Source organism: Vombatus ursinus, unplaced genomic scaffold, assembly GCF_900497805.2.
Source record: "Vombatus ursinus unplaced genomic scaffold, bare-nosed wombat genome assembly UNPS02014779.1, whole genome shotgun sequence".
Lineage (NCBI taxonomy): Eukaryota > Metazoa > Chordata > Mammalia > Diprotodontia > Vombatidae > Vombatus > Vombatus ursinus.
Window position 1 is genome coordinate 58,599,113 of NW_020954557.1, and position 13,282 is coordinate 58,612,394.

Sequence of the window (13,282 nt, forward strand, 5' to 3'; positions counted from 1 at the left end):
ATAGCTTTAGGGAATGGCAGGCCTGGAGAGAACCATTTAAAAGATGAGAAAGACTTTATATATATATGTAGGGAGATGGGATGGAACCAATAGATAAGACACTAAATGTAGGCACCATAGAGGGGATGATAATAATGGATTCTGGTTCTACTTGGAGTCGAGTTGATAATAAATCTTTTATCATTCTGAATTTAATCAACCTTTAGTTATTTTTCAACCTTGTAATAATACTTAAATTAGAGGCAGCTGGTGGTGCAATGGATAGAGAACTGGGCCTAAAGTCAGGAAGACCAGGGTTCAAATCTGGGCTCAGAAGCTTGTTAGCTGTGTGAGCTTGGGCAAGTCACTTAACTGCTGTCTGCCTCTGTTTCCTTGACTATAAAATGAGGATAATAATAGCACCTACCTCTCTGGGTTGTTGTGAGGATCACATGAGCTAATGTTTGTAAAAGCATTTAGCACAATGCCTGGTACATGGGAGGCACTATATAAATACTTAGTCCCTTCCCCTTTCCTTTCCCTTCAAGCCAATTTAAATTATTCATGAAATAAAAAGTTCATGCATCACTTCGTGGCAAATTTTGTCAAGAATGTGGACAAAGCACTCAACTTTAATTTTATGTGTTTTTGTCCTCTCTCTGAGGTAGACTTTGCATATTCAGAGTAGGGAAGGAGACTGTGCAATATAGTAGAAAGAACACTGGATTCCAGTACAAAGACCTGACTTTGAACTCTTAGGCATGTGGCCACTTGGGCAAGTGACTTATTCTCTCTGAGCCTCAGCTTTCTCATCTGGAAAATACTTTTGAGAGAATATGTATATAAATATGAAGTGTTGATATTCCTGTTTTTTGAACAAAAATGTTTAAAATCTTATAGGTTGTAAACAAGAAAGAAAAAAAGTTGATTTTGAGGCTCCCCCCATCACCTTAGCAATGTAGCTTTCATTGTTCTTAACACTTTTTGTTCAAGCCTTCAAATCTGAATTTACAGATTTTTCTCATCTTTTCCTCAGTTATTTTTTCTGTAGGTATCTGTCTTAATTCCATTGCTTTCCTTCTTTTAATTATTTCCTATTTATCATAAAATATATATATATATACATATATATACATATACATATATGTAGCTTGCTTTGTTAATATTTGCTTGCGTGTTGACTCCTGAATTAGATTGTAAGCTCCTTGAAGGCAGGGACTGTTTTATGTTTCATTTTGTATTCCCAGAGCCTAGCACACACAGTATCTGGCACATATTAGGCACTAAATAAATGCCTGTTGATTGAATGAGCAGAATCAGACCTGAATTCACGAAAGGCATAACTATAAGAAGGAAGCATCTTCTAATGAGTTTCTTATTATTTCCCTTGTCCACGTGCAGGCCTAGTCTGAGTTGTTGAACCAGAAAAATCTGAGTTACACCAGTGTGATTGCTGTCATTAGGTTATTCTCTTTCTGGAACAATCAAGGAAAAGTAGAAAATAAAACTTTAGTCATTTCATAGTACTCCAAAACACCCTATGGCAGGCTCCTTACCATTTATTACACAAATATTAGAATTTTCCTGTCCACTGCAAACAGCACTGCCTTTTTGAGGGTGAGTTGCTTTAAATGGGGCCCTGTTTTTAAAAAGTTCACACTGTATTCACTTGATAATAAGTGGACCAAGATATTTGCTTTAGAAAGGATATCCATCCCTGCACAGTTTTGAGCTTGTGTTGAGATCAAGAGATAAATAAGATGCCATATTTTGTTGGTAGCTAATTTTTAAGGACAGCTAGGTAGTATAGCTAGGTGGCACAGGAGACAGAGTTCTTGGTCTGGAGTCAGGAGGACTTGAGTTAAAATCAGACTCAGACATTTACTAGTTATGTGACTTTTTTAACAAGTCACTTAACTTTGTTTGCTTCAGTTTTCTTATCTATAAAATGAGCTGAGAAGGAAATGGCAAACCATTCCAGTGTCTTTGCTAAGAAAACCCCAAATTGGGTCATGAAGAGTCTGACATGACTGGAAACAATTCAACAACAAAAGGGTGGCATAGTGCATTGAGTGTCCAGTCCGGAGTCAGGAAGATTCATCTTCTAGAATTCAAATCTAGTCTCAGACACTTACTAACTACATGACCTCAGGCAAATCATTTAACTCTGTTTGCCTCATTTTCCTCATCTGTGAAATGAGCTGGGGAAGGAAATGACAAACAACTCCAGTATCTTTGCCAAAAATAACCAAAACAAAACAAAACAAAAAACAAAACTCCAAGTGGAGACACAAAGGGTCAGAGACAACTGAAGAATGACTGAACAACCAAAGCATGTTTGGGTAGGTAGGGGGGCCCCACTGGGGAAGACCTCTTGTGATCAACTTATGGGAGGAGATGGACAAAATTTTCACAGGATCTGCAGGCACGAATGAGTTATAGAGAGAGCATTTACATCAATGAGGTCACAGATCCACTGTAGTACGTACTAATCTAAGGCTGATTGGACATTCCCCTTTATCACCCCAGGTTTTGAGGGCCAGATTTCCAGGAGTTGTTCATATGCCACTTGATAGCAGTATAAAGGTGTTTAAGTTCACCTGACAAAGGATGATGACTTTTTTTCCTTCCTCCTTTGTAAAAATGGAGATCATTCCCACAGGCCAAGGTCAGATTCCTTCTTGGACAGTCTGATATTTCATTTAGCAATTCTGCATCTTCATCTTGGGACAACACCAGAGAAAAATCTAAACATCAGAGCATTTGTCATAGTTCATAGTACCATAGACTTAGAGGTAGAAAAACATTTTAGAAGTCATGGAGTTCAGTCTTCTCATTTTAAAGACAAGACAGGCCAGCAAACGTGAAGCGAGGTGCCCAAAGTCATATAGATAGTCAGTGGCAGGCCAGGGATTTGAACATGTCTCCCCTGACTTTAAATCCAGTGCTCTTTCTACTCAATTACTTTGAGTAAATCAATCCCTTTTCTACTCTAGAACTTGTAATTATGAAGGGAAGTATAATAACATTTTCCTGGAAAGAGTTTTAGTAATTCTGGCAGCACTGCATTAATCAGTTAATCAGTGTTCAAGCAGAACTGATGTCCTTGACGTATATAATCAATCTTGATTCCTTCCACACTTGATTTTTATCGCTTTTGAAATTTGACAGCTACAGATATCAAGGAATAGTAGTTTATTTTCACTTCTTCTCTTGTTACAGCTAACACAGATGGGCACGTATAATACAATAGGACTGTTGATACATGTGTTGGATCTCCTTGCAGTCTTTTTGAAGATAATTATAGTGTCTCCTCAGTGAATTTATGGAGATTAATGGTGTTCAAACCAGAGCCTATTATAACTAGATAGGGGAAAAGGGGGTTCTTGTTTTTTACCTTTTGTAACAGAATAGAATTCTTTTCTTGAGGTGGCATGTTTATTGGTCCCAGTAAATGCTAAAACTTCTTGCCTAGGATTATTTTTGATGACTTTTTGAAAGGTGAATGTGAGGCTATGTGTGGCGATGTCCTATTTAGTAAAATGTGATTTAACCAGGACAGCTCATTCTCTGCCTAGGCTTGCTAAATGCTTATAGTATGAATGTACAGTTACAAGCTTTTTGTTTTTTTGAAATGTCATGACAGTGGCTACCTTACTGCTCTAGTGAATCATCCCACTAAAAGAAATTTGGAAATCTTCTGTACTGTGGTGAAAAGAGTACTGGATTTGTCAGCTCTACTGCTTTACAAACTGTGTGACATTAACCAAGCTTCTTTGTCTCTGGCCTCTGTTTCCTCATCTGTAAAATGAGGAGGCTAGACTAGATCACCTCTTAAGGCTTTTATGTCTCTGAATCTTAGAAGCATCTGGGTCCTCAGGTGTTCCACATTCTACCCACCACAACTGTAGCCCCATGAGCATTTCAAATCAAGCGGCAGGGAACTGGGTTGAGTATCTTCTCCTTTAGGATGGTGTCTGAATGACCACAGATCTGACTGTAGAAGTTGTCTTTCTGTTACTTTTGTTTTCTAACAAAGACAGACTCTGGAGGTTTTAAAAAATTAATTCATCCACCCCAGATTTCAGTTGCCCGGCATTTGTACTTAACCTACCTTTTGACTGGGCAGCTGGGTGGCACAGGGGATAGAGCTCTGGGCCTGGAGTCAGGAAGACCTGAGTTCAAATCTGGATTCAAACACTTACTAGCTGTGTAACCCTGGGCAAGTCACTTCACCCTGTTTGCCTCAGTTTCCTCATCTGTAAAATGATCTAGAAAAGAAAATGGCAAACCATTTCAGTGTCTTTGCAAACAAACAAAAATCCAAATGGTATCACAAAGAGTCAGACATAACTGAAATACTTCAACAACAAGTTCCTCCCTAACCATATCTTCCTTTTAAAAACTGTAGGACTTTTCACATGTGCAAGACTGCTCTCTCGTTACACCCCTACAAATCAGTAAAGTTACTTTGTATTTAAAATTTTCTCTTTTTATCATTATGGACTTGACAAACATCAATGAACATAAACGTCTGCTCTACAAGAAAGAATAGAACAAGAAGACTGCATGTGACTCCGCCATGTATATAGCGTGGGTTCCTTGTATATTTCTAATGTACTGTGATAATGCCAGTACTGCCCTGTGTGTCTGTCTCCTCTTCTAAACTTCCTTCTCCTCTCTTGTGTTACTGTTAATGATTCACTGATGTTCTTGTCTTTTTATGTTTAGTATCATTATCACTGTCTTTTGCATCCTCCCTAATTTTTCCCTACTCTCAAAACCAAAACCCCTCTTTAATAGTAAATAAGTATAGTTTTGCAAAACAAGTTATTCACATTGGTCATCTGAAAAAATGTGTCTCATTTTGTACCTCTAGTCTAGTGGTTTTCAAATGTTTTGGTCTCAGGACCCCTTTAAACTCTTAAAAATTATTGATGACCCCAAAGACTCTTTGTTTATATGGGTTAATCTATTGATATTTAATGTTTTAGAAAGCAAAACTAATAAAATTTTAAAATATAGTATTTGTTAATTCATTATAAACAGTAATAATATCTCTATTACATGTTAACAAAAACATATGATTATGAAAAATATATTTTTCAAAACCAACTGTTTTTGTGAGAAAAGTGACATTATTTTATACCTTTTTGCAAATCTCTTTTAATGCCTGACCCAGTAGAAGACAGCAGGACTCTCATATCTGCTTCATCGTTCAATTTATTGTGATATGTTATTTTGAAGATGATCTGGCCTCACACATAAGCATTTGATAAAGGATGGAGTCTTTTAATAGGCAAATAAAATCTTAGTATTATGAAAATAGTTTGACCTCAGAAGACCTTCTGAAAAGGTTTCAGGATCCTCATGGGTCTGAGGACTGCACTTTGCCCATCACCCCACTGCCAAGAAATATTGAGCCTTTTTCATTATCAGTCTTCTGGAGTCCTGATTGTTCATTTTATTCATCAGGATTTTCAAGTTTTTCAAAGCTGTTTTCCTTCATAGTGTTATAGACATTATATAAATCCTTCCTCTGGTTTTTCTATTTTCACTCTGCATCACTTCATACAATTCTCATACTTCTCTGAATCTCTCATTCTCATTATTTCTTACGATACAATAATGTTCCATTGCATTCATATGCTGTAATTTGTTCAGGAATTTGTCATAAAATCAATTTTTAACAAAAAAGAACAAGAATTTGTGAGTTGTTTTGTTTGTCTTGTTTGTTTTTGCTGCCGAAGGTGGTAAGTTAGTACCCTAGTCATTTTTGAAGCCTGAAGTCATATGATAGATAGAAATTTAGTAGGATTTAGCAAAGGAAGGGACCTTCAAGATAATTTCATTCATCTTTCCACTTTATAGAGGAGGAAACTACTGATGAGCCAGAAATGTGCAAAAATGCAAGCACTAGGGATCACCCCCATGGAAGGAAAGTGTTCTTCATGTTCTGAGTGAAATCTTAGCTAAAATCATTCATTCTCCTCTCCCCCTTTGATTTTATTTCTAATTCTATGCCAGTAGCTTTCAGATAACTAAAATAGATTTTTAAAGTATATTACCAGGAAAGTATGTCTGGAATGCATTAATAATAAATAATAAATCATATTTATATAGTCTCCTATAGTTTTAAAAACATTTTTGTTCTTTTTTTAATTTGTAGAATTTTCCCCCCTTCTCTTCCATTTCCCTTCCCTCTCCCAAGTCCCCAAACCCTTCTCTGGGAGAAAAAAGGAAAACAAGGTAAAAATCTTTGTCGTAAATAAGTATAGTCCAGCAAATCAAATTCCCATATTGGTCACATCCAAAAATGTGTCTCATTATGCATGTTAGTCTCCCTCTCTACCAGGGAGTGGGTAGGATACTTCATCTGTCCTCTGGAATTATAGTTGGTTATTATGTTGACCAAAATTCTTAACTCTTCCACAATTGTTCATTTTTACAATGTTGATATTGTATATAAACAATTTATACTACAATATCTGCTCACTTCGCTCTGCATCAGTCTATATAAGTCTTCCCAAGTTTCCCTGAAATCTTCACTTTAATTATTTCTTATGGCACAGTATTTTTCCATTTCATTCATTTCCCATAATTTGTTCAGTCATTCTCCAATGATTGGCACCCCCTTAGCTTTCAGTTCTAAAAAGTATATTTCTTTCAACAACCTCATGAGGCAAATATTACTGCAAATATTACATTTTACAGCTAGAGGAATACCTGGCTGGGGGCACTATGTTTGCTATCTATTAGTTGGAAAGTTCTGAGCCCCCTATAAAGGAAGACTTTGGGAAGAGCTCCACCCTCCAGTCGTCCAATCAGAGGGGTAGAAGTAGCTGAGGGTACTGAGAAGATGTAGAGTATGAACACTGGCTTAGTCTCCATGGTGATGAGCTTATCCTGGAGGAGGCATGATGCTCTTGGAGTTGACACCAAGCAGAGCAGGTAATGAAAAATGAAGAGTTTATCTAGGAAGTTCTTGGCCTTCTATAAAAAGGAAGGCTTTGGGAGCAGTTTATTACTCTACCCTCCAGATGCATAGGATCAGGCATAGGGATGGAGAAGGGTGGCAGGGAACAGGTAAGTGTTAGAGATCTAAGCATCCAGGGAGTCAACATTAGCCAGGCCTGTCAGTAGAGACTAGGCAGTGATCCAAGGAGGCAGGGAACCACCATCAAAGAGCTCTGGCCTCACGCAGCAGAGATCCCACTAGTAGGGGCTAGAATTTAGAGGCAAAACTCTGGTATCAGTCCCTGGTAGTATTGACAAAAGCATGGCAGATTCCCAGCCCTGCAACAAAGAATACCAACGTGGCCATAAGAGCATAGGGATCAAGACGAGGATCCAGTTACTAGCCCAGTGTGTGCTTGATAAATGCTGATTGATTGGAATGAGGGAATGAGACATATTAGTTATAAGCTGCAGTGTAATAATCCTGCTACTAGTACCAAAGTAAGGCAGCTAGGTAGCACAGTGGATAGAGCACTGGGCCTAGAGTCAGGAAGATTTATCTTCTTGAGTTCAAATCCAGCCTCAGACGTTCACTAGCTGTGTGACCCTGGGCAGGTCACTTAACCCTGTTTGCCTTGGTTTCTTCATCTCTAAAATGAACTGGAGAAGAAAATGGCAAACCACTCCAGCATCTTTGCCAAGAAAACCCTAAATGGGGTCACAAAGAGTCGGACATGACTGAAACAACACCGAAAGTACCAAAGTACAAAGTCAGAGGCGTATCAGCATCAAAGCCAACTTGATGTTTGAGCTAGTCCAGAGGTCCTTGTATGTCCCCTGTTTAGGGACCACATTGGTCCTGGAGCCCTAGATGAGGATTCCCTCCCCCCAGCCCCTTAGACCAAAATTAAGTTGTCGCTGAGACAACTGGAAAGCAATGGATCAGGAAGTCAAGCAGTCGTTATAAAGAGAAAGAAGTATATATTTCTAGTTTGTTATATATGAAATGTCTAACACCGGATATTCCTTTTTCTTTCAGGCAAAGGAATATTCATTATCCAAAATGAGGACCTTAAGACATGCATCCAAGCAAGTAAATTTGGACTGGTCCTGGAGAATTGCAAACAACCAACCACATCTATGTTATGGAAATGGGTTTCCAAACTCCGCCTATATAACATAGGCACCAGCACATGCCTAGGATTGAATCTCCGTGCCCCAGAGCATCCATTGGGCCTGTTTGAATGTGATTCTACTCATTTTCCCATGTGGTGGCGTTGTTATAGAAAGGTGATTATCGGCCCTTACCAATACAGGCTAGAAGTAAAGAACAGGAACCTGGTGGTGGCTACAAGACAGTCTTCCCAGAAGTGGATGCAATACATGTCAGGAGGTGGTGATATCTGTGAGCATCCTTTTCAAGGTAAAAATAGGAACTTGTTTATCTTTCATATATACTATTATAAAATTACCTTCTATGTTAATATTTTTCTAAGTATTATATGAAATGATGCCCATTTTGATAAATTCCTATAAATATTGGAGAATTCTGCTTCCTTTTCTTTTTTGAAATTAAATTTTATTTTATTTTCAGTTCAAATTCTCTTCCTCCTTCTGCTCCCTCCCCCATTCATTGGAAAGGCAAGAAAATGGAACCCATTATGAAATATGCATAGTCATGCAAAACAAGTTTGCATATTAGCCATGATAACTATTTTTTAGTTGCATATTTATTTATTGCAAAGGAGTCTTTAGAAGCAGCATGGTGCTGCAAAATTCCAGGATGATTGTCAGAGAACCTGGCTTCCCATCCCTTGTCACTTCCTTCCTGTGTGACTATGAACAAGTTAACAATCTCACTAGGCCTTAGTTTTTCATTTTTAAAATGAGGAGGTTGAATTAGATGACCTTTAAGTCTGTGTCTATGATTCTATGAGTATGGGAATCATTTTGTGAAATTCTAGTGACTGACCTCAGAATTGAAGGGTAATTTATAGTACATCCTTGAACAAGTCAGTGGGTCTGTGATCTCATTGAGGTAGAAAACCCCTCAGCAGCACACATTGCAGCCCATCCTTATCCTTCCAGACTCTCTGAATCTTATCTATGTCTTTCCATAATTCATCCACAGAGAATCTACCCAATAGACCAAAATACCCCAGGTCTATTTTAACATTTACACTACAATTTCCAAGTATTGAGGGGGAAGAATTCTTGCATATCAAAAGAAGTAAATAGTGAAGAAGGGAGGAAAAAGGAAAGCTATGCACTTTGACAAAAGTGACTTGTTCCTGGTTTCAGGACTCTGGATAGGGTTCTTATTTTTTTTTTTCCAACCCTAATATTGAAGCTGCCTTTTACGGTGGGTGGCAAATCCACAGGCAAACTTGTTCAAAGCCTGGCTAATGCCCACTTGACGTCTTGGTTACAAAAGCACATACAAATTCTGCATCCTCATACTTACCACCAAAAGTCCAGTGTGTATTGGTATCATGTGACTTCCCCACTAAGTGTTCCTCTGCTTTGATAACTTAACTTTTTAGGCCTGGGAAGAAACGTCAGGGAGTTCTGAAGGGCTGGGGCTGTGGGAAAACATCCAAAGCCAGTCTCTCACCTCCACAAGCAAACATTGAGGGAGAATTGTGACCAGTGAATATCAGCAGTTGCACAGTGATACTATATGTGTAAAATTGGTGCTCTGTAGGAGGCAGAATCACCTACCCTACCAACAGGACACTCGTGCTTTTATATGGTACCTTCCCACATTTGTACCTCTCAGTCATCTACCTCCACCCAGAATACATCCACAAGATGTATGAAAGAATCTCTGTAGGATTTAACTCCCTGAATCTGAATAAAAAGTGCATTGAAACAAACAGCTGTGTCCCTAAGGAACTACATCATAGCTAGACGATTACAGCATGGTTTCTATCCCTTGGGGTACAAAAAGCTTATCATGAGGTATGGGGAATATTTGGTAAATAATTACATTTTCTACAGAAATATTCCAAAAGTAGTTGTGCTAGAGAAAAAATGTGGATTGGAGTGAGAGTGATGAGGGAGCGGTGTGCAGGATTAAAAGAGAGGGAGCTTTATGGTTCATCTGAGATTTTTGAAGGAAACAGCTGAAAGAATAATTCCTCTTAACCAAAACAAATGAATGACGTTTGTTAACTAACCTCTTTTCAAACTGAACTAGAAAATATCAATGACAATGATTCAGTGAAAGACATGCCAAAATTCACTAATTTCTTCATTCTATTTCTTGTGTGCATATGCACAGTAAACTCTGGAATTTTTTTCCTTTCATATTGAATGGAGTTACAGGAATATTTACTTAAATCCAAAGGATATAGAGACCAAACAAAGTAGAGAACTTAATGTATCAGAAGAAGGGGAAGCCTCAGACCTAATTTATATGATATATAATGTATGTGATATGTGCATATATATGTATATGGACATGTATATATCCATGCATATATTATATATGACATATATCTCATATGTACATAATTATTTGCATGTTACCTCCTCCATTAGAATGTGAGCTTCTTGGGAGTACAAACTGTGTTTTACCTTTTGATTAGTTACTGTCTGACTGACTTCGTACCTTCAGCGTTTAGCATAGTTCCTGGCAGATAGTAAGTACTTAATAAATTATTGATGACTGACTAACTGAACTCCTGGTGTAATGCCCTACATTAAAAAGCTCTGGCTGATAGCATGAAGCCTCTAGAGGCAGAGGAAGACTTTAAGAGAAGGGAATTGAGTAATTTCAGAAAGCAAAGTTTCCCTTTTAGACCCCCACCTTTCAGTGAGGTACCAGTGGCTTTTTTGGTTTAGGATGCTGGTTGTTCCTCACTTTGGCAAATCTTTAGATGCTCCCTAGGCCTGGATGTGTATTTTTAACTCAACTACATTTTTTTTTCATTTTACAGGGATTTATTTTCTCCCTTTCTCTGAAAACAAAAAAAATCACACACACACACACACACACACACACCAAAAGGCAAAACCCTTATAACACATATACATAATCAAATAAAACTAATTCCTGCATTGGCCATGCCCATTCAACCTGCTCCCCCACTCTGCCCCACGAGGAGGTCAATAGCATGCTTCATCACTGTTCCTCTGTTATCATTGTTGGTCATTGTACTGATCAGAGTCTTTCAAAGTTGTTCACTTTTACAACATTCTTATAGTATGAATTGCTACTCTGGTTCTGCTCATTTCACTCAGCTCAGTTCATACAAGTCTTCCCAGGGTTTTCTGAAACCATTCCCTTTGTTATTTTTTAGGGCATAATAATATTCTATTACATTCATATACCGTCATTTGTTGAGCCCTTTCCCAGTTTTATGAAGTGGATACTTATTTTAATAGCATGGTATAGTGGAAAGAACACAGGACTTGGGAGTGTGGCCAAGATGACAGAGTAAAAGCAGTGATTTGCTTGAGCTCTCCCCCAAACCCCTCCAAATACCTGTAAAAAATGGCTCTAAACAAATTCTAGAGCAACAGAATCAACAAAAAGACAGAGTGAAACAAATTTCCAGCCCAAGACAACCCGGTTGGTTGATGGGAAAGGTCTGTTGTGCCAGGATGGGAGAGGAGCGCAGGGCAGTATGGACCGTGCAGACAAAGACCAGGCCTCAGGGAACCTGGAGCAGGCCTCAGAGGACTGAATCACTATCAGTTGTAGTGATTTCCAGACTGCTCAACCCACAAATGTCAAAGACAACTTAGAAGGTCAATAGGAAAGGTCTATTGACCAAGGTAAAAGAGGGCCCCAGTCCTGGTGCAGCCTCATGGCGGCAGCTGCTTCCAGAGCTCTGGCCCACAGACAGTGGGGGGATCAAGTGGCTGATCAGAGGGGGATTGTAGGGATCTCTGCTGGTGCTGAGGCAGGAATCTCTGGCTTTGCCCATGCTTGGATCTGGGTCACAGTTCTGTGTGGCAGTCCCGGGGCAAGGAGAGCATTGACATGGTGGAGCTTGTGGTGGTGGTGGAGAGGGAATCCTCCTCACAGTTCCAAGGCAGAAAAGAGTGCTTGTGGTCACTCATAGACGAGAGCACAGGCCAGGAAAGGAGTAAATACCTCGCCTTTGATCATACCACCTTGGAAAAACTGAAAATTTACAGGTCCTTAGAAGTACCTCTGAAAACAGCGGCACAAAACCTCTGAAACTTGGGACAGTACATTCTCCACACTGGAAGCAGACTCCTACCTTAACAAAGAGTTTAAAAGTCAAGTAATTGTCCGGGAACATGAGCAAACAGCACAAAACAAGTCAGACCATAGAATCTTTCTTTGGTGACAAGAAGATCAAAACATACAACCAGAAGAAGACAACACAATAAAAGCTCCTACATCCAAAGCCTCCAAGAAAAATATGAATCAATCCCAGGTCATGGAAGAGCTCAAAAAGGATTTTGAGAAGTAAGAAAAGTAGAGGAAAAACTGGGAAGAGAAATGAAAATGATGGAAGAAAATCATGAAAAACAAGTCAACAGCTTGATAAAGGAGACCCAAAAAAATACTGAAGAAAATAATACCTTAAAAAGTAGACTAACCCAAATAACAAAAGCGGTCCAAAAAGCCAATGCAGAGAAGGCCTTAAAAAGCAGAACTGGCCAAATGGAAAAGAAAATCTAAAAGCTCACTGAAGAAAATAATTCCTCAAAAATTAGAATTGGGCAAATGGAAGCTAATGATTTTATGAGAAATCAAGATATTATAAAACAAAACCAAAAGAATGAAAAAATAGAAGACAATGTGAAATATCTCATTGGAAAAACAACTGACCTGGAACAAAGATCTAGGAGAGATAACTTAAAAATTATTGGACTACCTGAAAGCCACGATCAAAAAAAGAGCTTAGACATCATCTTTCAAGAAATTATCAAGGAAAACTGCCCTGATATTCTAGAACCGGAAGTTAAAATAAAAATTGAAAGAATCCCCCGATTACCTCCTGAAAGAAGTCTCCAAAGGAAAACTTATAGGAATATTATAGCCAAATTCCAGAGTTTCCAGGTCAAGGAGAAAATATTGCAAGTAGCCAGAAACAATTCAGGTATTGTGGAAACACAATCAGGATAACACAAGATTTAGCAGCTTCTACATTAAGGGATAGGAAGGCTTGGAATATGATATTCCGGAGGTCAGACAAGCTAGGATTAAAACCAAGAATCACCTGCCTAGCAAATTTGAATATAATCTTTCAGGGGAAAAAGTGAATATTCAGTGAAATAGAAGACTTTCAAGCATTCTTTATGAAAGACCAGAGCTGAATAGAAAATGTGACTTTCAAATACATGACTCAAGAGAAGCATGAAA

General features: G+C 38.4%; 1 protein-coding gene across 1 annotated transcript in view; it reads left to right on the top strand.

Annotated features, from left to right (window-relative positions):
• The window catches only part of PLA2R1 (phospholipase A2 receptor 1), a 166,545-nt gene that overhangs the window by 22,992 nt on the left and 130,271 nt on the right, over nt 1–13,282 (top strand). Inside the window, exon 2 of the mRNA XM_027866204.1 lies at nt 7,976–8,359. Coding sequence (XP_027722005.1) covers nt 7,976–8,359 — 384 coding nt within the window. The remainder of the gene's footprint in view (nt 1–7,975; nt 8,360–13,282) is intronic.